The sequence below is a fragment of the Vulpes vulpes genome, chromosome 3 (assembly GCF_048418805.1).
Source record: "Vulpes vulpes isolate BD-2025 chromosome 3, VulVul3, whole genome shotgun sequence".
Lineage (NCBI taxonomy): Eukaryota > Metazoa > Chordata > Mammalia > Carnivora > Canidae > Vulpes > Vulpes vulpes.
In genome coordinates, this window is record NC_132782.1 from 67,591,936 (window position 1) to 67,618,626 (window position 26,691).

General features: G+C 40.2%; 1 protein-coding gene across 1 annotated transcript in view; it reads left to right on the forward strand.

Moving 5' to 3' along the window:
* Nucleotides 1–26,691, forward strand: part of ADCY2 (adenylate cyclase 2) — a 386,829-nt gene that overhangs the window by 282,551 nt on the left and 77,587 nt on the right. Inside the window, exons 10-14 of the mRNA XM_026017679.2 lie at nucleotides 657–830; nucleotides 4,701–4,744; nucleotides 8,201–8,281; nucleotides 15,768–15,837; nucleotides 18,744–18,841. Of these exons, the coding sequence (XP_025873464.2) occupies nucleotides 657–830; nucleotides 4,701–4,744; nucleotides 8,201–8,281; nucleotides 15,768–15,837; nucleotides 18,744–18,841 (467 nt within the window). The remainder of the gene's footprint in view (nucleotides 1–656; nucleotides 831–4,700; nucleotides 4,745–8,200; nucleotides 8,282–15,767; nucleotides 15,838–18,743; nucleotides 18,842–26,691) is intronic.

Here is a 26,691-nt window from a genome sequence, read left to right on the forward strand (position 1 = left end):
TGCTTCTGGAAGTCTCCCCATGTGCCCACCCTGGCAGTTGGAAAATTGCATAAAGACATGCTCAGGGGGCACCTGGTGGCTCAGTGGTTGAGCATCTGCCATTGGCTCAGGTCGTGATCCCGGAGTCCTGGGATTGAGTCCCACATGGGGCTCCCCAGAGGGAGCCTGCTCCTGCTTCTCCCTCTGCCTGTGTCTCTGCCTCTCTCTGTGTCTCTCATGAATAAATAAATAAATAATCTTTAAGAACATTTTGTTTAGTCAGAGAACACCTGGACACAGATTCATAAAATCATTTAGCATCAGAAAACCATCCCAATCTCTAACAACTGTCACTTTAGGAAACCACAATCACCAAGAAAAAGTTGAATCACAGCAGCCTATCTTGTTTAAGAATTTACTTTGTAAAAATGCCTGCTAAAATCATGATTATTTTTTCCTAAGTGAAAATTTCTAGTATCTTTTGCTGTCTGGACAGAAATCACCCAGTTCAAAGAGCTTGTAACACTGGAAACCAGTTGCCCTGAAGGAGGGAGGTCAGAAGCCGTGGAGAGTGAGGGGTGACATGGGAGGAATCTTACAGTGGGGGCGAGGGAGCGGGAAGGAGGAGGTTGACCCCTTGGCTAGGCCAGGTGTCATGCTCTGCTTCTCACCCCCAGGGAGAACGAAGGAGTCCTCACCTCTTCAGACCTCGCCACACCCTCGATGGAGCCAAGATGAGGGCTTCTGTGCGCATGACCCGGTACCTGGAGTCCTGGGGAGCGGCCAAGCCCTTTGCACACCTGCATCATCGAGACAGCATGACCACAGAGAATGGCAAGATCAGCACAACGGTACGCTCTCCCCGTGCTCAGAACGCCGGCCCCTAACACAGAGGGCTTGGGCTGCTTCTGCCAAAGTAACTTTGGTCTGTGATGAAGCGGGCTTACCCCTTCTCCTCCGGGAGGCCCCTTACCAACAGCTCCCGGGGTGTGAGTGAGGGCTGGGCTCACTTTGCTAAGGGTTTGAACCAAGGCAATTCTGCAGTAAAACTCTATAACCCAGGACCATTTTATTTACCTGTTACTTCATTTAGTTATTAGCAGCAGTTGAACTTTTTTTTTTTGTCGTGGCATTTTGTTTGTTTGCTCTCATAAAGCAGAAAGACTGGGCATCTTAACCAAAGAACAGATGAAGGCGTGATGCCCTTGCAGGTTAAATCGCAGCATCTAGACTATCTTCTCATCTTGGTAGTGTTCAAGCCGTGTCCAGGGCAGTGAACGTTCTGCTATTGTTGGAGCTCCCTGCTGACATCCCTCCAGCTCCCAACAGCTCATCAAGTGCCAAAGCTCCTTACGACAGGGACACTTTCACTAAGATGGCTGAAATGCAGATAGAAAATAGCAAAGACCCACAGGGGACTAGAAAAGTAACTACAGCGAAGCACTTAGAATAATCCCAGTAGCATTGTTAGAGTTTTAAAACGATCTCTGAGTAAAATTTCATGTATAATGGTGTTAATTGTACCAGGGATGCAGTTGAGGTGAAAAAGACAGTGGAATGTTATGTAGCCCCCATCGGCTGATGAGAAGAGGCCCGTCAGCTTGTCGGGGGAAAGCCAAGTCTTCAATCTTGCTGTGCCTCCGGCCTCCCCACCGCCCACAGTGACAACACCCAAGCCCCCCGCCTCCCTGATCCACATTCTTGTTTGGGCTTCATTATGTCTCTCCTCTCAACTTCCCTGGTGTTTTTTTCCCAATGAAAAAGCAAATGTGAGCTGTCCGGAGACCGTATCCTTTGGTCCACCAGGGAGTCAGCCTGCCAGCAGAGGTGCGAGAGCAGTGTGCTGCATCTTGGGAAGAGAGAGACCATAAGCAGCAAATGAGTAAACAAACAGGCTCATTTCCAGGGCTGCTGAGGTTGATGACGAAGACAACATGGAGGTGTCCCTGGGGAGGGAGTGGCTGCTTTGGGTGGGGTGGGCCAGCTGGGGGTCTCAGAGAGGAGAGCAGGACGGTGGGGAGGAGGTAGCAGCGAATACACTCACTGGCCCCAACATGGAAATGAGTCGATGTCTTCAGTGGGGGTGACAGAGAGGAGGCTGGCATGGCTGCAGTGTCATCAGCAGTAAGGACTCGGAGTTTATCAAGGGATGAGATGCGCTGAGCTAATAGTGCAATCCACTCTACATATAACAAGAAGTCATCAGAGGATCAGAATTGAGGAAAGGCCATGGCATGATTAATGCTCTGGAATGATGGAGCAAGAGTGCACAGCTCCAGAGGAGATTGATACCCTGTTATGCTCAGATTATAGTAGAAAAATGAGTGAGGAGCAAACCCAGGGGCTCATGTGAACTTAGGGCAAATAAGACTTGGCAATAGACAACTACGCTCAAAAAGGAGGATCAAAGATCATCCATACCACACTTCTTTGGCTGCACAGCTGGAAGAATGATGAATAGCTGAAATGACAGATTCTTGGGTGGAAACAGGTGATGCAAGATGGAAAAGTGAACACTGCTGATGGGCATCTTCCAGACACTATGCCATTTAGACACCTCCATGCGGTTCTGCCCCCAGTTGGATGTGTAAGCCTGGAACTCGGGAGAACTCTGAGCTGAGATTGGAAGAAGAGTTTTCCAGTTTTAGGTGATATTCAAAGCCATGGAACCAGATGAAATCATCAAGAGGAGATCCAAGGAGGCAGACCTGAGGCTTCTGGGGCCTCCCAGCATTTGGGGCCGTTTGAGGGAAGCATCCTAGGATGGGAGTCTCCATTGTCAGTGAAAGTCAATGTTTCTATCACTTGTACAAAAAATGAAAATAATTTGGATGATTTTGCTTCAACACTGCATTTGTTACTAGAGCCCATGGCTGATAACTCTATGTCTAGCTGAGATTTATTATGCACCAGTGTTTGGTTGATTGGCTTTCAAGAAAGAAAAATTGTCTATAAATATGAGAATGTGATCTTATATGTTGTTTCTTTCGTGGTTTCAGATACTGTTTCCAGGTGCATTATTGATGTCATTGTGGTTGTTGTTTCCTATCAGTCTTTGGGGCACTTGGTTGGTTCAGTCAGTTAAGTCTTTGACTGTTGATGTCAGGGTCAATCTTGAGTTCAAGCTCCACGTTGGGCTCCATGCTGGGTGTGGAGACTACTTAAAAAATATTGAGTCTTATCAGTCTTTATTGTCCCAAAACTTAAGAAGGACTGCCTCCCCTGTTGCCTGAGCATGGGGCCCCGGGAGAGATTTCATTCTGACTTTAATCTGTGGGCATGTGTTAGTGACGATGCCTCCCTCAGGAGAGAATCAGAACTGTCTAGTGCTTCTGGCTTCAGGGAGTTGTGTATAAAAATTGGAAGATCTCTTGAACAAACTCAACTTTCTTAATCAGCTGGTCTCACAGTTTCAGGTGCAGAGCCGAGGGTTTGCCTTAGCAACAGTCTAGAATGTCTTAAGAAAATCCAAGGCTTTGTTTAGTACAGGAAGCTCATACAACTGTTGGCTGTGTCCCTTACTCACTCTGAGAAACACCCCAGCATCATTTTTATTAATACATTCCAAGGTCAAACGGTGTCATTGCCAAAAGTGATTTCTTTTCCTTAATCCCCTATGCAGAACTCCACTGACTCTTGATTCAGCGTTGATAGAGCTGGTGAATAATGCATTATTTTACTTTATGTAATATGTGCCTGCTTCAGCAGCACATATACTTTATGAAATAAGACTTGGAGTCTAGTTATTTTTTAAAAAATAGCCTTCCTTTTCCCTAAGCTAAATACATTTCCTAATCTAATGCTGGAGATAAAGCTGCAAAGTTTCTTTGGAGCCACTTAGAGAAGCTTTGTTTCAACTTTAATTTCTGCCACAGATGTATAAAAGTGGATCTTCTGGGTTTTTTTAAAATCTGTTGAACATTTGGCAGCATGTCCCCCACTGACGAACCCCGACCAGTGTCTCTCTCTAAGTTCCTTTACAGAAACTACCAGCACTCATATGTTGGTTTCCTCTTTTTGATCAATGAGTTGTGATTTTACATACTTAATTGAGGGCGCCAGTTTCTTAACAGCCCAGTTCAGGGATAATGCCTGGCTACAGATTCAGTGGGGATATTTGTGTTTATTTTTATTTTTTAAATTAAAAAAATATAAATTTTATTTACTTATTCATGAGAGACACAGAGAGAGGCAAAGACACAGGCAGAGGGAGAAGCAGGTTCCACACAGGGAGCCCAATGCAGGACTCGATCCTGGGACTCCAGGATCATGCCCTGGGCTGAAGGCAGATGCTCAACCACTGAGCCACCCAGGTGTCCTGATATTTGTGTTTAAAAGCATTTTTTAGTATGTGAAGCCAGACTACCTTTTCATAGGATTGTAAACTGTCTACAGTACCTAAGAGTTACCTGCAAGGCCCTTATCTGAAGTCATATCTGCAAATATCAGGATGTCAATTTTAAAGCTCCAGACAACAATCCTGATATTTCCAACATCCAGACTTTATAGATGACACCAACATTTTAAGTATAAACTGAGATTTTCACCTTTTTCACATTTATAATTAAGCTCCTCTTCTCCATGGGGTAATTGTTACCTAAATGATGCTTTCCATGATAAAAGAAAAAAATAATGTTATGCATGATTATCATTGCAATATTGTCCTTTAAAGTTTGTGGTTAGAAACTAATAACCTTTTTTGTTTTTGTTTTTTTAAATAGGATGTGCCAATGGGTCAGCATAATTTCCAAAATCGTACCTTAAGGTATGGTATTTGTTGTACTTTCTGATTTTTAAAGGCTTGGGTTTCTTTAGAATTTATTTCTGAAAGTGATTATCATCAATTAGAGTAACAACTTTGGAAGGTCATTTCTTCTAAAAAGAGCAGCTGCCTGTGAAAAGCCCAATTAGATTGTTTTCAGCTTCTAAAAATATAATTATTAGTGTCATATTATCAGGTTTAAAAGAGAGAAAAGGAAAACAACACCTGGCAAACACATTTGAACTTTAAATTGTTTTTCCTAAAAACGACTCTTCTTAACATTAATATGTAGTTTAAAAAAATTGTGAATTTTCTTAAAACGGGTACGTTGCTTAAAATTACATACTGTGTATGTGTTGAATCCTAGAGATAAAAGCCAGATAAGTCTGGCCTTTCTATAGTGAAAAGAAGGCCTGCCAACTGCTCAAAATAAGATAAAAGCTTCAGACGCTGTCCACAGTCCCCTGTCACCATCGACCACAGAATGACAGGCAGTAAACCTTTTTCATGCTTCTCTAGCTTTGAGGCTCAAAAGGCATTGGTTAGGCAGTTAAGTATTTCTTATTGAAGTCGTTAGGAAAATTAATAAGCCCAGAACTTAAGTCAGCCTTTCTTTTCCCACAGGGAAGTGAGTTTATTCTGTAGAAAATGCGTTGTATCCAAGTGTAATTAAACACAATTAGATTGTCACCTGCCACATCCTTGCAAGTAGCACACCTCATTCCAGAATCTTCTGTGTAACTCCATTTGTTGTAACGAGCTCGAATTTGTATTTTAGGTGACATTTGAAATTTTAATATTGAGATATAATACTCAGAGTCCGGTGTTGTAAGGATATTGGGTTCTTAGGCTTTTGAAACATTATCTAAGTGGCACATGCTGTATTAAAGAGAGCTTAGTATCAATTTAAGAACATAATGGTTCCCGTAAGATGCCTTGAGAAGGTGTGACTCATCAAGCCAATAAGATGCAGCACATCTGCAAGTGACTGTCCACGGAAATTTCATAGACATCTTTTCACTTTATATTCAGTATTTCTTCTGATACCTCTCTCATCCTCCCTGAGATTCTGCTTCAAGGGTCTATTCATTGAAAGTAGAGCAAGATCACCTTGTGGATGTGCCCATATGATGTGGGCAGCAGCTTCCGGGACAAGTGCTGGGTGCAAGACACTGACAATAGGCATCATTTGGATCTGAACTAGGCATACGGAAAATCTAACTTCATCCCTACTCCAACATAGACACTATGCCATTGCCTTTTTAGATGGGAGGACACAGAGGCACAAGAGGTTAGGCGAATGGCCAGAGCCACATGGCTGGCCAGCGTGAGGCCCAGATTTGTGCCCTGGCCTTGTGACCTCAAACTCTCAGCTCCTAACTACTCTCCTGTCCTGCTGGCTTTGCTGGGAGTCTCTTCCATATCGATTCTACTTTCTGCGATGTTTGGATCGTTGGTGGTCCCAGGGCCTCATGGGGAGAGCACCACTTTCAAATCAGTCTCACCAGGGCTGTCCTCACACGTCCTGGCTTCCTGAATGCCTGTGTTATAAAACCTCCCTGAGCCTGCAGCCTAGCCATTGAGCCAGCATTACCTGGTATTGAACATTATCTGAGATAACGCATGACCTCCTCCCCTCGTCTTTAGATACCGTAGACCAGGCATGGGAGTGGGACAGGTCGGGGAAAGAGGTCAGGAGAAAACTTGAGAGGAAATTAGACAGCAGGGTGGCCCAGCAGCAGGAACACAGACTGGACTTCCAGAAACGCCTGAAGTCCACGGAACAAAGCCCTAGCTGGCAAATTAAGAACCCCTAGTGGTAGATTATCTGCCCCAAGGGATCCTATCAGAGCAGAAATCACAAAATTACAGACACAAGAAAACTGTGTTTTAAGAATTGTTATCTAGGGACACCTGGGTGGCTCAGTGGTTGAGCATCTGCCTTCGACTCAGGTCATGATACTAGGGTCCTGGGATCCAAGTCCCACATCAGACTCTCTGTAGGGAGCCTGCTTCTCCCTCTGCCTGTGTCTCTGCCTCTGTCTGTGTCTCTCATGTATAAATGAATAAAATCTTAAAAAAAAAAAAAGGAATTGTTATCCAGGTAATCAGTAAACACAGAGGATGTTAATAATACGCACATATTGACTATGTCGTGTGCACCTTTACAGCGTTGAGTGCTGTACAGGCATTATGTAAACGAATCCTAAAACAGATTCAGGGAGGCAAGGCTATTGTTAGCCGCTGGGCATAACAATGAAGGATTATGTTCCCTGTGAGCCACCAGGGACCTACACTGTTCTTAGATGTGATGAGACTTCGTGAAAAAGAAAGTCCGCAAACTCAAGTGTAGGCAGAGGGCTGATACCAAAAAATGAAGGTAGCGCCTCGCCTATAAATGAGAATGAACCATCCTAGATGACTGCTAAATTAACTTGCTTTTTTAAAAAAAGAAGGATAAAAATGAATTTGCCTTCTTCAACAGCTATAGGCAGGTCTGAAATCAGAAAAGTTACTGTTATCCCAGAGTAGAAGGCCTGTCCGATTAGTAGTTGAATTCACTGGAGCACAGAGAAGCCATGTGCTCCCTCCACATTGGACCAGGTGACTTGCAGAGGCTCTACTGAGAGGCAGGTGCAGGCTGGGTGGGGCCAATCTGGTGAGGCTCGCCTGGGCTTTTACTCTCTGTAGGAGATGTATAATTTTTAAAAATAGGGACTATTTTGGTTTTCTCCTTTATATCATGCTCACACGAATGGTCACAGTAACCTTGGGGAACTCGTTCTTTTGGCCTAATTTATTTACAAGGCGTCTTTTATTATGGTTGAAGATTATTTTCTTCTAAGATCAAGTGAGTGTCTGCAAATATATGTGGGGTTTCCTGTGAATAGGGCTTTCAAATTAAAGCTGAGGAAGCTTTAAATGCATACAATTAAGCTTTGATATGCCTCAAAGAAGACTGTAGTCCTGCAAATTCTTGAAAACTGACCAAGGGAAGCATGAACAAGGAATAACTGTTTTGATCTTTTTTTTCCACCAAACAAATTTTTGCAGGGGAATTTCCAAAGGCAGTGTGCTCCATCATAAAATAAAATTTATGAACGCAACAAGTCAAGGGCTAATGCATCTCTTAGGACAGAAAGTTCTTTTATCGCAAACACCAGGTACTTATCTCCAGTGTCGCTTTTTTCACGCCTGTATCATTTAACTCTCAGTGACTAAACTCTAAGGCAATATTTTACTGCACCAAAAACTCTAGTCACTTTGCTCAATCCACAGAGTGGCTAGATGTTAATAGAGAAAAGACTGTTCAGACACTCTGGTTTCCTTCCTTATTTATTTTTATTTTTATTTTTTTTATCCAACGGCAGGATTAAACAGAAATTTTAGTATTATAGAAAAATGAACTTCATATTTGGCTTAGTCTATTCTCTGTCATAATATTTCCTTTTCATACAGAACCAAGTCCCAAAAGAAAAGATTTGAAGAAGAATTAAATGAAAGGATGATTCAAGCAATTGATGGAATTAATGCACAAAAGTGAGTACTTTATAATCTTAAATTACCATGCATTTTTTATTTCAAATCCTATGATTTGAAAATTGTGTCATATTTTCCAAGAATTTCACCATAAACTATATAACACTTGCCATGACAAAGCCATGCTTTTAGAGGCCATTCGCTCATTTCATCTCAATTGTCCTTAGTAATCTCCTTCGGTAATTAGAAAATGTTTCATTCCTGCCTAAAAAAATACTCTCCAAGTAGATTACTGGAAAATAGCATGACATAAACATAGAAAAATCATAGCAAGCAAAACGTGTTCAATAAGTAATATTTTTTAAAGATCAATAGGAATGCTATATGGGAAATTTTGAGTTGTGTTGTGTGACACTCTCTATTCAAAATGCATTTATTCCCTTGCACAACCAGGGAACGTGGACCTACCCATGTTCTAATTTGTCGAAGAGAGGCTTTGAGAATTAGAATCTGAATTCATGGCAGCAGTAGGACGAAGAAAAATTCTTTGGAGGACAAAATATCATTCAGTCGATGAAATCTGAAGTCTGTGAATGTCTGTTCAGGCTATGAATTGCTGTTGATTTTTAAATGGTCCAGGAGATGCAATGGGAAAAATTTTTTAAAGTGGTAGCTCACACAGCCTGGACATAATGACTACATTCGTTGGCTTTGGAATTTTCCTTAGGTGCATGTGTCATGGCTGAATTCTGGAGGGCAGAAGATTGATGACAGTATGGTGCCTCTGCCCATTAGACACTCAGTGAATGTTTATTCGTTTAAATTGTACCAAACACATCAGTAGGTCCAAATGAAAAGCCTTAATGAAAAAGTTTCCATCCTTGCAAACCTATTTGATTTTTATCATGAAAGTTGACTCTTGAAAAAAGTATGAATGATTTTCACCAGAACTCTCTGCTTTCAAAACTATGTTGCACAGCTTTGAAAAATGTGTGCCTTCTCTAGATTGTTCCATATAAGGATTAGTTTTAGAATATTTACATGACTTAAGAAAGAATCATATGAGTGCATATGTATGTGCGTATGTGGGGTGTGTATGTGTGTGTGTGTGTGTGTGTGAGTGTGATCACATATATACACAATGAAGTAACTTAGCTGGGCTAGAATTGCAATTCACATATGCTGGCATGTTGAATTAATTCTTGTCTAGAGGTGCCTTTGCGTGCCTTCCACCTGCCATGGGGCCCTCAGGACACCCCATCAGTGCCAGGACAAATGTTCTGCTTTGCTTGGTACTAAAAGCAGTATAAAAGTCAACCTCAACTCTGCTGAAACCTCAGCACATCACAAATGGAGAAACTACATTACCTAGAATCTATTGGCAGCCCAAATCTAGGGAAGGGTCTGATTGCATGTAATATAGGTGGACAGATAGATTCATTCAGCCAGAGGAAATCACACCTACTTCTCTGTGACCCACCAAAATAACACAGCATCAGAAGAAAGGGAACACCTCGTCCCTGACAAAGCTTAACAATTTCAGTAGTAATGGTAATAATAGAAAACCCGTTAATAAAATCAACCTCAGCATGCCTTCTTGCAGGACCTCTACCTTCTTCTTCTTTTTTTTTTTAAGATTTTATTTATTTATTCATGAGAGACAGAGAGAGAGAGAGGCAGAGACACAGGCAGAGGGAGGGAGAAGCAGCCTCCCCGTGGGGAGCCCGATGTGGGACTGGATCCCAGGACCCCAGGATCACCCCCTGAGCCAAAGGAAGATGATCAACCACTGAGCCACCCAGGTTCCGCAGGAGCACTACCTTCTAAAATGACCTTCGTGTCCACCTTTTAGAGTATTCCGACTGAAGGAATCGTTAGAAAGCATAATCACTGGTCTGGCCTTATTTTTGTTCAGGTGGCTTTTGGAGTGTCTGTGTTGTATCATTTCATACTCAAATGCGTTTTGAGGGAACACCTTCATGTTTTAATGGAGTTTTATTCTAAGTGTTGTGCCCAAGATTGCAAATCTGAGAAACCACCAAGGAGCCTACACCGATGCAAGTACATGAGGCTTTATTTACAAGCTCGAGCTTGGGTCCAAGTATACTCCACACAGCAGAGCAGGAGCTTGAACCCTGAAGTGGGTTACAGCTGGGTTTTTTATGGGCTGGTCTAGGGGATTTTCAGAAGGGGTGGAGGAATTTTTTTTTTCCCATTTCAATATGGGGGGAATGGGTGGGGGAGTTTCTTAAGGTCTGATATGGGATTCTCTGAGCTCTGTTGTCTTTCTGATATGGGATTTCCTGCCGAGGGCATTCTGAGCTTTGTTCTCATTCTAATATGGGGCTTAACTGAAGTAAGGTCAAGTTCAGCTCTTATTCACAAGGGCTGAGGTGGCTGTACTTGTGCTAACGCTGAACTTAAGGTGGAATGGCCTTAATTTTCTCGGCCTCCACATAAGGTAATGTTTAATGTTGGTGTAACCACTTATGTTATAATTTTCCCAACACATTTTAGAAATGAAATAGGGAAAGATGTCATACTGAACTCAGAAGCCCAAAGGGAAAATGTTGAAATGGAAGCCACTTTGCATTTATTTCTTAACTAGCTTCCCTCCCCTTCTGTTAGGCTCAACTCATTACCTCCTCTTGTTCCTCCCTTTGATGTCCTTCTGATCTTTGCATTTCCCCTGGAGGAGTCAATGGGGACTCCTGGCTTGATGCATTATTCCTTTTTTTCCTGCAATGGACAGGAAACAGTGATTTATATGCAGATTTTTGTGTCCGCAAGTTCATTTAGTCCCTTAGCAAGCATTTAGTGAAGAGCTCAGCAGCGGCAGCGCGTGCTTGGCATCAGACATCCAAGACACAAGGCATGGTGTCACCTCTTAAAGCCCTGAAGGAGAGGAGAGAAACCAGCACACAGGTGCTCAGAGCAGGTGCCCGAGATTCTGACTGAGTCCTGATAGGCAAGAGAGGAAAAAAGCATGATTGATACTTTCTGTGCTGAGGTGACCTTCCAGAAACTTCTCTCAGGAGCCTCACTGTGGGAACAGGGAGGCCTCATAGTCTAAGGTGCCCAGACCATCCCCTCCCCAGGGGCAGAGGAGTAAGGCTTTCCTGTAAGACTAATTTCTTTTTTTAAAGATTTTATTTATTTATTCATGAGGGACACAAAGAGAGAAGCAGAGATGTAGTCAGAGGGAGAAGCAGGCTCCCCGAGGGGAGCCTAAGGTGGGACTTGATCCCAGGACTCCAGGACTATACCCTGAGCTGAAGGCAGACATTCAAACCCTGAGCCACTGAGATGTCCCAAGACTAATTTCAATAAAAGAGATGTGCTAGGTGATTATCTTCAAATCAGACTGCCATGTCAAGTTCTCCTACATTTGCCTTTTGGTTTTTTGTTTGTTTGTTTTTAAGAAAAAGCAACTAGAAAGAGGTAATGTGACAGTTCTAAGAGGGAAAAATATTGGCCTTCACACTGAAAAAAGGACCTGGTGAGTTAATGAAGATGGTGTGCTCCAAGTTTCAATGTGTATGCTGGGCAGTGCAAATGCACAAATTCAGGACAGCAGGACCAGAGGGTCTCAGACCACAGGGCTCAGGAAGGGCTGGTCTTCCACATGGTGAGAGCCTCTGTCCAGCAGCATTTCCTTAGGCCTTGCTTTTCTTGACCCTCTTTCCCAAATGCCCCGGGGTCTTAGTGCATCATCAAAGCCACCAAAGCTACAGGTTCAATATGCCCACACAGGTGAGTTAGGTCAGCAGGGCCACCATACCTGAAGACCACGACCAGGGCCTACAACCACAGACCTTTACTTGGCACAGTTCTGGAGACTGTAGGTCCAAGGACCCTGGTCTTGGTTGGATTCTGGTGAGAGTTCTTTCCTTGACTGGTGGAAGGTTGCCTTCCTGTTGTGTTCACAGGGCCTCTGCTTGAGGCTGGGCAGAGTGAGTGAGAAAGCAACTGAGTGAGCTGTCATTCATTCCTTCCCACCATTACGACCTCATTTAACTCTAATTATCTCCATAGAGGCCCCATCTCCACATAGAGCCACATTGGGGGCTGGACCTTCAACCTACGAATGGTTGAAGATCCTCAGGTTGTAACAGTAGGAAAGTGGTCTTCCTTCTATTTTAGTGCCCTCTTGGCTGTAAGAACCTACATCCTTCCATTCCAGAATAATTCTGGGTAAGGATATGAGTGTACTCATTCCCCTCACTCAAGTCAGGATCTTATTTAGCATTTTCTTTGTTTGACTGGGCCTAGCACACAAAAAACTTGGTGTAAATTACTGGAGAGTCACTCACTGTATAGCACAGGGGTGAGGTTCATTTTCTTCATCCCACTGCCACCTGGGTCAGGAAGGATGTCAGGACACTGTATGTAACACACACGTTCTCCCTCCCTTCCTTCCCTCTCCTTTCCATTCTGTTCCCTCCTTTGCCTCTCTATTCCAATTCCCAAAAATAATATTTGACCTTATCAGCCCGCACTAATCTTTCCTATTCCAAATACCCAAATCACGTTTATAAACATTGGCGTTTCCTGCAAATCAGTGAAGGGAACTGCTCCATCTCCAAGAACCTACAGACAACAAAGCCTGTGGGAAGAATATACCCTTCTTCCTTGTGAGGGAAACGTCGGAAAAACCCCATGCTCGTGGCTGAGGAAACTCAGTATTAAGTACTAGGGACATGAGAAGTGAGACCTGGTCTCAAGAACTTCCTGTCTACCTGTCCACCTGCAGGACACAGGCAGGTGATTGAGGCCCACAGGGGCCCTGCTGATTGAGGTGGAAATGCTTTTACTTCCTACCTGATAAATTTCACTCTTAGTTTACTTCCAAGCTTAGATGACCCAGGGGCATTTTGAAATTAGAATTTTCTTTCTCAATAATGAAAAAAAAACTGTTTTGAATAAGTTACCTGCATACATTATTCATAGTTTGATATTCATAATAAGTACACAGTTCTGAAGTGAATATGGTTAAAATGTATCTCAGATTTTATTTTCCACTTGCCAGTCTCATCAAATAGGACAATACCATATTTCTGCACTTTGTACAGTAATAAATACTAACAAAAGTTTATGTCCCTGATACCTAAAGCTTATAACCTTAAACCAAATACTTAAACTAAAAAGTATTTTTATAGTTCTTACTTTTTTCCCCCCAGGGGTTGAATTTTCTTTATTTTTTCTTTTCTTTTTTTTTTTAATTTAAATTCAATTAGCCAACATACAGTTCTTACTTTAAATGGCATTCATTCTAGAATACATTAGTGACTTCCGTACCTCAGTTGAAAGTGCACCATCTGTGGTGCAGATTTGGGGGGATGGTCCAGCTCATCATGGCGCACATGGGATGTAAAGTCCTGGGTACAGAGCTCTCCAGGTGGACCTGGAGATGTCCCTCCCGCAGTGTGGTGGTCTCCTGGGTGAACTTGTCATTAGCCCTGATGAGAAGCATCAGTATGCATTTAGAGACTCTGATCCAATATCAGTTGGTGGCTGCACTTGCCAGTTACAAGGTAAAGTGTAATAGTTGACTTGACCTTCTTTCCCTGATCCCCGAATCTCTATCTCCCAAATAAACCTCAGGGAGTCGAAATCCATAGACATCTGACCAGTGGTTTGGAAAAGTACCCCATTAATAAATTCATGTGAAATAAATAAATAATTTTTAAAAATAGCCAAACTTTGGAAGGAGCCACGATATCCTTTGATAGATGAATAAAGAAAATGTGGTCTATATATACAATGGAATAATACTCAGCCATCAGAAAGGATGCATACCCACCATTTGCTTCAACATGGATGGAACTGGAGGGTATTTTGCTGAATGAAATAAGTCAGTCAGAGAAGAACAGTCATCATATGGTTTGACTCATAAGGGGAATATAAGAAATAGTGAAAGGGATTATAAGAGAAAGGAGGGGAACTGAGTGGAGAAAAATTAGAGAGGAAGACAAACCATGAGAGACTTCTAACTCTAGAAGGGGAGGTGGTGGGGGAATGGGGTAATGGGGTGATGGGCATTAAGGAGGGCATGTGAGGGGATAAGCACTGGATGTTATACTATATGTTGGCAAATTGAATTTAAATAAAATATTTAAAAAGATAATTGATAAAAAAGAAAAACCTTATGATCTGATAAAGGAACTAACGTCCCAGTAGGGCTTCTTTTGGAATGTGAATAAAAGAGGTGCAAAGAAAGAAAGAAAGAAAGAAAAGATTCATGTGAATTGATAACTGAACAGCTATAACAGTTTTTTAGAAATATACATAAAACATGATTTTATGTCTAATGCCCTAATATATATATGTACTCTCTCTCCCTGTATATTAATATGCAGGTATAGTAATAGATGTCACTATATAGTTGTATACACTTACAGATATATGCATATATACACATTATATAGAGACATATATAATGCATAGACATTTATAAATCAGGTTATTTTTTATTATAAAAGTATGTAGATTCTTAAGCATAATGACCTAAACCAGTCAGTAATATATTTTGCTGGTATTTATTTCTAGATTTTTTTTTTCTCTATACACAGACTTCCGTGTTTCCTTGTATTGCTGTGCTTGTAAATGTGAGAGTGTATCTTTCTGTTTCACTCAGCTTTCTGTCATCAAATGTGCATTTATTTTATTACCAGGTGTGTGACCATACCATGTATCACGTGCCTGGTTGGCTGGGTCTTTCACGGGGTGTCTCTTTTCCACTTGCCAGTGTATACAACATTCTAGAGAAGAGTTTTGTCCTTAAGCTCTTTACTTCCACTGCCTTCTCAAAACTGATTTTTGAAAGTCAGTGTGTGAGAATGCATACTTTATATAGTTTTTATCTATTTTTCAACATCTAAGGGAATCTGTGTATATCACCTGTGTGCATTGATGTTTGCATTCAATGTACTACATTAGTGTTCTGAACCAATTGTTTATTGTATTAGCATTTTTACCCATTTTTTGAAAACTGCATTCAAGCAAAATATTTTACTTTATAGAAATGCAAAACATGACAATAAAAATATTTTCTGTAAGTGAAAGAAGCAGGATCTTCTCTCACAGAATTTGAAGGATACTCTAAATGGTTTTGATGCTCTGATGTATTACTTGCTATAGGCTAAGAAAAGCAGTGCTTCTCTATGAACCAGATTTTTCAGAGGATGAAACTACCATGTGATTTCAGTAAAACATCAGGGAATAAATTTATTGGTGAATATGAATCCTTTTGATGATTTATCTCCCTATTTATTTAATTTGGGTAATGTGAGTTTCAATTTGGTATGACAACTGGTTTATAATAGTAATTTTCCAAGGAGGGCCGTGTGTGAATAGGAGTATTATATTTGCACATCCCATTAGTCCTAGGTTCCATATCCCATTTTTTGGTATTATTTTTTAAATCTTCAATTTTGGATGATTTACAAGAAAGAAAGAAGAATGCATGTTATTTTTTTTTTTTAAGTTTCAGATCATTGGTTTGAAGTGTGGTTTTATGATATCTGTCTTTTTTTTTTATTTCCAGGCAGTGGCTCAAGTCTGAAGACATTCAGAGAATCTCACTCCTGTTCTACAATAAAATACTAGAAAAAGAAGTAAGCTACATTTTTTCCCTGATCTTTTTTTCTGAAATGGGAATTTAAAAAAAAAAAGAAACGCTTCATGAAGTTGTGCTCTTGTTTTGAGCAAGCAGCACTGACACTGCCTCTGACTGTATCAGACCTATTTGCAGCTTGTCCTGTGATGCTTCCATGCACTTATTCTTCTACTGTGTGTCTCATGACTGAGTTTCTCTCTGGCCAGTCACCCTGCTCAGCCCTCCTGGTAGGGAAAGAAACTGCAACAGGTTTGAGATCCTGGGCCACAGGGAAGGGACAGGAGCTTGTAACTGGCTTTCTCAATGGCATATTTTCTTAGAAAAGTCTTTAAAAGAAAACAAAATCCTTCCTGATAAAGTTGCAGTTTCCTTACACAAATCATTTTATTTTTTTTTTATTTTTTTTTCATTTTATTTTTTTTAACAAAAATATGAGATATACATTCAACATCTGTTTGGGAGAATTAGAAACCCCAAACTTTTGGGATACCTGGGTGGCTCAGTGATTGAGTGTCTGCCTTTGGCTCAGGTTGTGATCCTGGGGTCCTGGGATCAAGTCCCACATCAGGCTTCTCACAGGGGAGCCTGCTTCTCCCTCTGCCTGTCTCTGCCTCTCTCTGTGTGTCTCTCATGAATAAATAAATAAAATCTTTAGGAAGAAAAGAACTTCCAAACATTTAAATATTTGTTATCTAAATACTTTCTCATTGTGACCCCCCCCCCCCTAAAGTAAGAGCTATGATAGGCTCAAATAAATAAGCAATATTTGGGCTTTACATGCCCAACTTACCATTGATTTGCTAAAATGATTTAAGTAATTATTGCCCAAAAAAAACGACGACTCTTAGAGGTCAGTTTTATTGTATTTGCCTTTTGTGTTGATCTAGAGAAAGGAACAAGTTAGAGATAATTTTTATCATCCAACTATATAATTACAGACTTATTTAAACAAAAGCTATTTTTATTAATGGCAAAAGTCACAGCACTGGTATTAAAATTCTGTTGAGGAAATTCAGTTCATTGTTTTATGAATATTGAAGAGAATATCCAAAATCCATCAGGGCTGGATTTAATAGTTGCTAACCAAACTTTATTTTGTGTTAGTGTTCAATGAGATCAATTCCCTGCTTATAACTCAACATTTCGACTACAGACCATTTACCAAAATGATGTTTCCTATAATTTATCATCATTACTGACCATTTTATCCTTGAATAACTTTAAAATTATAAATACTGATAGTTACTTACTTTTTTAATGTTAAATGTTCCTGCTTGATAGAAGTCCAATTCCTTTATTAATACCGTGAAGAAATTCCAATTCATATCTCAACAGAAAGCCCAAAAGAAGGTAAAAGATAAGAATGCAGTTGAATGAATAGAATGTAATCCCATTTCTGCAAATATGTGAATATAGCTTCTTCACCAGCATGTAAATTCTCCTGGGTATCAAGTCACAAAATTCACACACACAAAAAATACTCAGGTAAACAGAAGGCCATCGTTCTTGGAAAATGCAGCTTTTGCTGATATTCCCCTGGTGTACATATTTGTGGAGGCCAACTTTGAGGCAAATTTTAGATAGCTTTGGGATTTAAGCTCACTTTCTGTCCACCTATCCCCAGCCTGCTCTTTAGGCCAGCAGGAGGGGTAGAAGGCAGCAAGACATAGCACAAGAGAAACATCAGTAACCCCCCACAAAGGTCAGTCATCTTACACTAAAACCCTGCAGGCTCAACCCAAGAAATGTGTACTATAACTTCCTACAATTTGGGCAGCCAAATTGTACATATCTACACAGATATGGCTAATACCACCTGTCAGTACTGTCAGGAGGTTTCAAGAGCGTGGGCACAAAAATTGTTACTTCCTTTAGTTTTTTGATAAAACGTCCTCTGGGGAGGCAGTATAGCTTCTGGTTTGGGAGTCTGGGTTTGGGAGCCAGTCCTCCTAGGTGAAATCCCAGGTTTTCCTATGTGCCATGTTTTCCTAAGAATGTGAATCCATCATTCTGATATGAAGTTCCTTCATCCAAAAGTAGGGATGATAATAGTTTGAACTATTCCTCAGGCAGTTGTGGTACGGGTTAAATGAGTTCGTTCATGTAAAGCATTTAGAGTGCCTGTCACATAAGGGACAGAGGTCATTGCCATCATTGTGAGGGCAGTGCTGGCTGGCTGCTTTTGTTTCTGTGTGATTCAAGCATGGACAGCCCCTGGTGACAGCTACCCTGGTCTGTGTATTGCCCTGGATGTTATGAAAAGCTGCGTGAACCTGCTCGTTGCAGGGAAAGAGTCCATCGGCCAGGTCCAGGCGAGCACATGGAATGATCGTAGACCTAGAACTAAGCCCACTGGCCTGCTCTGTCTTACAAACTTCCTTGATACCTCGAAGTAGCATTGAGATGAATAATAACAAACAGGACTAAATTAAATAAATAAGGTGAGGAAATTGCATCTCCAAAATACTCTTCAAAAGTAAAATATATGGATAGTCATTTGCTTTCCCCACACAGCTGTGGCCATGAGATCCACAAGGGGACCAGGACCCTGCGAGGCTCACAGTCCTGCTGTCACTTTACTCACTCGTCCCTCTGGTCAGCCACTCTCTCCTTGCTGGCGTGATCCAGTTGCTGTGAAATGGGTTTCTGAACAGTTAAACTCAAAAATCCTGGTTTGGGGAAGAAACTCTTTCATGGCCTATTTGGAGGGAGGAAGTACTCATTGCCAGTGATGAATAGCCATTGTCCTTAGCTTGGGGGTTTTTTGTTTGTTTTTTAGTTTTTGGTTTTTTTGGCCACATCTAGGACTTATGAATGTGATGCATGTACAGGTTGGCCACTGGCTGATGGTTTCAGCCCCTGTCTTAGGGAACAGCACTCATGGTTCCCTTCTTGTCCCTTTAGTACCGAGCCACTGCACTGCCAGCGTTTAAGTACTACGTCACCTGCGCCTGTCTCATATTCTTCTGCATCTTTATTGTACAGATTCTGGTATTACCAAAGTAAGTACCTGTGCGTCTCTGCTGGGACCCTCACCGGGTGTACTTCTCTCCTGGAACCCACTTATACTAAAGGATAAAGACAAGGGGTGGATTTCTAAACAGAAGGTTCTATGACATGGGAGAGGGGCAGTTAAGTCAGTATCTGCAAAGTTAAGCAGCTCTTATTTTTTCATTGGGATAATAACGCTTTTCACTTCTCATTTCTTTTTTAATGAGTTGATCTCCAGTCTTGTTTTGTTTGTTTTCCTTTGGGAAAACTGCCTCCTGTTTTTTGGAATAGGGAGAAAAATGACTAAGAAGTGAATGCATGAATGAATGAATGAATGAGTGCATGAATAACTAATAGAGGACTTCGTGACCCTGAAAGGAACAGTAAGGGGAAGAGTTTGTCTGAAAGAGGGCCTGAGCAATTGGGAAAATGGAGTTGCTATTTACAGGGAGGGAGAATCCTGGGGAAGGAGCAGGGCAGGGCAGGACATGAATCCAGGGCTCAGTCCTGGGCATCAAAGACTTCTGTTGGTATCTTACACATCCAAGCAGTGGAGCTTCACAGAGGAAGGGCATGCAGGAATCCAGGCTTCGTGGAGGAGCTGGGCGTGGAGTCATGATCTGGAACAGCCAGCACATGGGCAGTATTTAAACCCACTGGATGGGATGAGCTCACCTAAGAAATGAGTGTAAAAAGAAAAGACTTGAACCTTCTGAGGGGATATGTCTGAAACTTCAAAACCTCAGCCCTTACTGTTGCTGTGGAGTAGAAGCTTTTTACTCTGCCAAATATAATTCCTTCTCCCTTTTCCCAGGATGTCCAAAGGAGCCAGAACACCCCAAAGCTCCCAAGTCCTGTTAGCAGAGAAGGGCTACTGGGATCTTAATGGCAATGGGCATTTAAATGCCTTTTCTCCTTTTCAGCTTTTGGTTTTTATTTTTTTACCAAATTCCCTTTCATTTTGAGGGTCTGCCACTGTCACTTGAGAGAGACAAGGGGATTTTAATTCCTGCATGCTAACGTAATAGTTAAAAGAAAAGCACTCTTTCCTGAGTTCTTACCATCCTTGCTGAATACCTTGTAATAGGTGTGAACAGAGCGTTGATGGGAGAAGGAGATGAGCACAGAGAGGGAGGAGGGACATGGAAGTTATCACATTAAAAAGAATTCCAGGGATACCATTATTAGGGACACCTCAGGGGCTCAGTGGTTGAGCATCTGCCTTCTGGTCAGGTAATGATCCTGGGGTCCCAGGATCAAGTCCTGCATCGGGCTCCCCACAGGTAACCTGCTCTCCCTCTGCCTGTGTCTCTGACTCTCTCTCTTTGTCTCACATGAATAAATAAACTCTTTTTGAAAAAAAAAAAGATACCATTATTAACCCCCAGAAATGGTTTATAATTAATACAACTTTCAGACATTTGGGGGATAATGTATGGTTGTGCTGGATTTTTCCTGTCTGCAGAAGTGCTTCCTCATCCATGTCAGGACCACTTGTAAGCAATACATTGACCAGGGGAAAAACACAGAAAGGAGAAAAGACCTTGTCTAAAATCAGCCTTTTCCATACACTGTTTAACTGTACACTTGATTAAAGTGCCAATGTCAAAAATTATCACTAAAAAGTGTAATTCTTCTCGCCTCGTGACAGGGAAGAGTCAAGTTTGCTCTTCAGTGAGCATATAAATCAATTATGCTTGTGCATTAAAAAGAAACAGCTTTGCAACTAGAATGTTAATTAAAATTGATTGTGTTACACAAACATCTTGGTATGCTTAATGAGCCAGAGCATAGTTTTGATAGAGCAGGAAGGATAAATGGTTATAATTAAGAGCTTTTGGCCAACCATTACTTTACCTCATGATATTTCTTGTTCCCTGGGATAAGAGGTACATCCATTTGAATGCCAGTGTACTATGAACTTGAGCACTGGACAGCCACAGGTTTGAGCCACTCATGGTCTGAATCTCAGGTTGTGACATAATATTCTATATACCCAATCATATCAGCTACCAATACAGATAATTTTGTCTTCCTTTCCAATGTGATGCCTTTTATTGCAACTTCTTGCCTAATTTCCCTGACTAATAACTGCAGCATAATTTCAATAGAAGTAGCCACGACACGTGTACATTCTTGTTCATGATCTCAGGAGGAAAACACTCAATATTTTATCATGAAATATAATGTGACCTGTGGATTTTTTTCATATGTGCCTTTATTAGGATCAAGGAAATCCCCTTTTAATCTTAGTTTGTTGAGTGTCAGATTCTACAGCTATTGAGATGATCAGGTGGGTTTCTTTTTATTAATGTAGTGTATTATACATTAGTTGATTTTCAGATATTAAACCAACCTTGCATTTCTCAGGTCCCAGTTTGTCATATTATATAATCTTTTATATATGTGACTAGATTTGGTTTCCTAATACTTTGTCAAGGTTCTTGTATCTATATTTATAGGAGATGTTCGTCTCAGTTTTATTTTCTTGTGATATCTTTGTCTGGTGTTGGTATGAGGGTGATACTGGCCTTATATAATCAGTTAGGAACTATTCTATCCTTTTCATTTTCTGGAAGAGTTTGTGAAAAAGTAGTAGAAATTCTTCTTTACCTGTTTTGTAGAATTCACCAGTGAAGCCATTTGTGTGTGAGCTTCTCTTTGCAAGTAATTTTTGGTTTGGGTTTTATTTCAATTTCTGATTCAATCTCTTTTATAGGTTTATTCAGATTTTCTGTTTCTTCCTGAGTCATGTCTGATAGTTTGTCATTGCTTACTTTTTTTAGTATTTAAATTCAATTTAGTTAAGATATAGTGTAGTATTAGTTTCAGGGGTAGAATTTAGTGATTCATCAGTTGCATATAACACCCAGTGCTCATCAAGCACATCATATGCCCTCCTTAATGCTCATTACCCAGGTACCCCATCTCCCCACTCGCCACCCCTCCAGCAACCCTCAGTTTGTTTGCTATAGATAAGAGGCTCTTATGCTTTGCCTCCCTTTCTGTTTGTATCTTGTTTTATTTTCCCTTCCTTCCCCTATGTTCATCTTTTTTGTTTCTTAAACTCCACATATGAGTGAAATCATATGGTATTTTTCTTTCTCTGACTGATTTATTTCACTTAGCATAATACTCTCTAGTTCCATCCAAGTTGTTGCAAATGGCAAGATTTCATTTTTCTGATGGCTGAGTAATATTCCACTGTGTGTGTGTGTGAATATATATATATATATATATATATATATATATATATATATATACACACACCATATTTTCTTTGTTCATCCATCAGTTGATGGACATTTGGGCTCTTTTCATAACTATCTTACACTGTTGGTGGGAATGCAAATGGGTGTAGCCACTCTGGAACACAGTATGGAAGTTCCTCAAAAAGTTAAAAATAGAATAACCCTATGACCCAGCATTTGCACTATTATTTACCCAAAGGACACAAAAATATTGATTCAAAGGGACACATGCACTATGATGTTTATAGCTGCATTATCAACAGCACAAGGGATGCATTTTATTTTTTTTTTTAAGATTTTATTTATTTCCAAGAGAGAGAGCACAAGTCCAAGGAAGAGGGAGAGGGAGAAGCAGGCTCCCCACTGAGCAGGGACCAAATGTGCCCCCCGCCCCCCACGTACCAGGACCCTGGGATCATGACCTGAGCTGAAGGCAGATGCTTAACTGACTGAGCCACCCAGGCACCCCCAAGGGATGCATTTTAAATACAAAAGACATTTGGGATGGAACTTGAAGGATAGAAAATATGTATAATCTAAACAACATGAGAAGGCTACTGCACATGTAGTAATAGCAAAGTAGAGATGAGGGAAAGGAGTATTAATAGAGACACAGACATTGAATAATGAAAGGGCAAATCATCAGAAAGCATAGAATTATGAAATGTGCAGAATGCTTAAAACAGCTATGACATACATAAAAGGAAAAAATGTTAAAATCAAAGAGTTTGATAAATCTGTAGTCATAATTAGACTTTTAATATCCCTTTTACAAACCTTACCATATAAATAAGGATATAGCAAATATGAGAAAGATTATTTACTTCTTGAAACTGACATTCCCAGAACATGAACCCAGCCGTAAAATACATGTGATTTTAAACTGCACGTGGAACATGGCCAAAATATATGCCAGGCCATAAAAGCATCTTGACAAATTTGAAAAGATTGAAATAAATTTGAAAAGATAAAAAAAAAATCTTACACTGTGATACTGAACCATACCACAATCAAAATAGAAATGAGGAAGAACAAAATATCTAAAGTATCCCCAGATATTTCAGAATTAGACTATATATACCTTTGAATAACTCTGAGCCAAAAAATCATGAGAGAAATTAGAAAATATCTTAGACATCAAAATATAACCTACCCAAAGGTGTGGAATAGCTTAAATTAGTAGCTTAAAGCACTAATTTAGAGAGAAATTTGTAGCTTTAGGATGCTTATATTAGAAAAGAAGAAAGGGTTAAAACTTGTCTAAGTTTTGACTTAGGAAGCCAGAAAAAGATGAGCAAATCAAGTATATGGGAATAAATACTAAAGATGGAATACATCTATAAAATAGAAAACAACCAATACAGAAAATTAATAAAACACAAGCAGGTTCTCTGAAAAAGTTAAAAAATCCCCCCCCCCCAAAAAAAAAGAAAAAAAGAAAAAGTTTAAAAATTCCTAAACCACTACTAGCAAGACTGATCAAGAAAGAGATAATAATCACAGAGCACCCAGACTAATGACATGAGGAATAAAAGAGGATTCACTGTAGACATTGCTGGGATAAATATGGAATATTAAAAATTACTCCAGACCAAAAAGATTTACAATTTACATAAAATGGGTAAATTCTTTGAAAACAACCCTACCCAAGTGGACATGTAATGAGATAGAAAATTTTAATGGGTGTTTATTAAATTTATTAGATTTGTTTTTTTAAACCTTCTTACAAAGAAAACCTCCTATTGTGGTGATTTCTTTGTGAATTCTATGGAGAATTTTAAGAAAATAAAAAGGAAGGATTTGGTCAAATATTGCCAAATTGCATAATTGTGAGTGGATAAAAATGTCCTATCCATGAAAAGAGGCTCAAAGATTGAGGCTAAAACCAAAGGCCACCTCTGTATTAGGTACAGGAGATTTCCAAAATTAAAAGACAAGGAGATTTCCAAAATTAAAAGACAAGAAAGGTTGAAAATAAAGGATGGAAAACAGCTATTCTCGGAAACAGCTTACAGGAAAAAGAAAGCTGTGGGAATAAAATTTTCTGACGACATGGAATCAAGTGGAAGATATTCAGCACAAGAAAAAGAAAGCCTTGTAACAATGGTACAGTCACCAAGAAAACTTAATAGTCATAATTCTTCGGTTACTCCAGCATCTCTTTGAAATAAATAAAGAGAAACTATTAGATTGTTCAGATATATTGACAAACCCACAAGCCTCACCGGAAATAATAATGCATTCTAAAATTGACAGACCAAATTGAACCATTAAGTCAGCCCACCGGGAACTTGACTAACTCATCCGGCTCTCACAATAGACATATTTAGGGAATATGCTTTGTTACCAGTGAAAGGAAATACATAACATTTTTAGAAATCTATAAGCTATAATAGAAGTAGATTGTGTTCATCACACCCTAGAAGAAAAGTAAATTGTCAAAGTAGAAATAATAGAAACCGCACTCTCTGATAAAATCTAATGAAATTAGAAATAGCAGGGACAGACCAAAAATAATCTCCTTGTGGAATTTATAAATTAGACTTCTGAATAACTTTTCTATTAAAAGGAAATGGAAATTGAAATTAGAGGCTTTTTGGAGAAGAACGACAGTAAGTAACTACAAATCAGAAGCTACAGGATTTGGCTAAAGCAGTAGTTATAGGAATATTTATGCCCTTAAATGCATTTATTAGAAAATGCAAAAGATTGGCAATAAATAGCTGTCAAGGAAAAAGTAATATAAGTTTGTGTAAAGAAGGAGGAAGCAATTGTTAAAATTTAAATCAGAAACTAATTATATAGAAAACTATCAGAAAGCATAGACCTTAATAATAAACCAAAAGCTCATTCACTGTGAAGATCAACATACATGAACAGCTTCAAAAGTCTGATGTAGAGAGAAAAGGAAAAAGAACATTAAAATCAAGAAAATTATGCTTCAAAAATGGAGACTTTTGAAATTAAAAAAGAGTATTATGTAGAAAATTTTACATCTGAAAATCTAAATGAAATAGTTTTCCAGGGAAATTATCAAGATTGACTGAAGGAATAGAGACAAGTAAACAAGGTAGAAATGTGACTTGTCTACTCCAAAAAACAGAATCTGGGTCAGGAATACAACTGAAAGGGCGTAAGTCCTGACCACACCACCTCTATTAGGTGACTTAGATATGACTTAGACAATTATATCAGCTTCTCTGGGCCACTGTTTCTCCTTGGTAAAACGAGGTAATGATAGTAACTACTATCCATGACTTTTATGATGATTTAGTGGTTTATACATGTAAAGCCTTTAGAACAGTACTTGGCAGAAAGTAAATAATCTATCTTCTTATCATCACCATCTTGTATCATCATGTCATCACCAGGATCATCATCATGATCACCATCATGGTCACACCATTAATGTCATCACCATCACCCGTCACCATCATCACCAACATTATCACCATCACTATCATCAGCTGACGTTTACCAAACCTTCTAGAAGAGATCATTTATGTGTTATTTAAACAGTTTCCGACCAAAGAAAAAGATGTAATGTTTCTGAACTCAGCCTTATGAAGCTGACATTACCTTGAAATCAGAAAGGAACCAGGTCAGCACAGAATCAAAGAAAGCCCATTGGAGCCTCTCCTGTAAAGATGGATGTGAAAGATGGCAAACCCAAATTCAGCAGATGAGTTACTGTGTCCCTCTTCAGTCACAGGAGTGCCAAGGGGCCTCCATTCTTCTGAGGTGCTGTTTCACACTCCCCTCCCACCACACTGCCTGGCTAAGCAGGAGGCTCCCAGATAATGTGTTGGGGAGACGCGAGACTGGTGGCTTCTGACCAAGGATGGGCTGAGGACTGGAGTGCTGTCTGAAAGCAAGATATTCTTGGAGGGGTGGAGGGGGGCATGTAAGGACATAGGGTGCGTACCCCTCCTGCGCTGTAAGCAGCTCAAAACAAGTACATCTTACTTGTCTCTGTCATTACAGCCTTGTATGGGCCTAGATATATTTGGTATATATACATCCTTCTATTACAGATTTAACTGTTACTCAAAAAAATGTGAACAGATGTCATTATCTGGCCAGGTATTTGAAATCACTGTGCATCACCTTAGGAGACAGCTCAGTGCCCAGGGCGTCATCGAGTCAGGCTCAGATTTTGGTTTGAAGTCAAACTTTTGTTGAGTGTTCCTAATAGAGGAGGTATTTGAGAGTGTGAGCTGAGTGGAGCCTTCCCATCACGATGGCAATGGGGGTGGGGGGGTTGCTCTGTTCACTGGTTATCTGCTTTGTTTCCTTCCGTGTGGGCTCACAGCTGTGCACACGCATTTCTGAATTGCTTCTGAGCCTTCTGTGCATTGATATTCAGAGTGTTGATGCTCTGTTCTCTGTACCAGTCCTTCTGTCTCCTCAGTATCTCTGGCCAAATCATTGACTGGAGGGTCTCTTGCAGCTTGAGACACCACCTGATGTCTCCTTAGATGTCTCATTTGAATTTCAGCTTTGATTATTCATTGTGGTTTGGCTCTTTTAATACCCCTGAACACTACCCTGGATTAAATGAGGTTTTAAAGAGGCTTTGAACTTTTTAATGATTTAAAGGATGTCTCTAG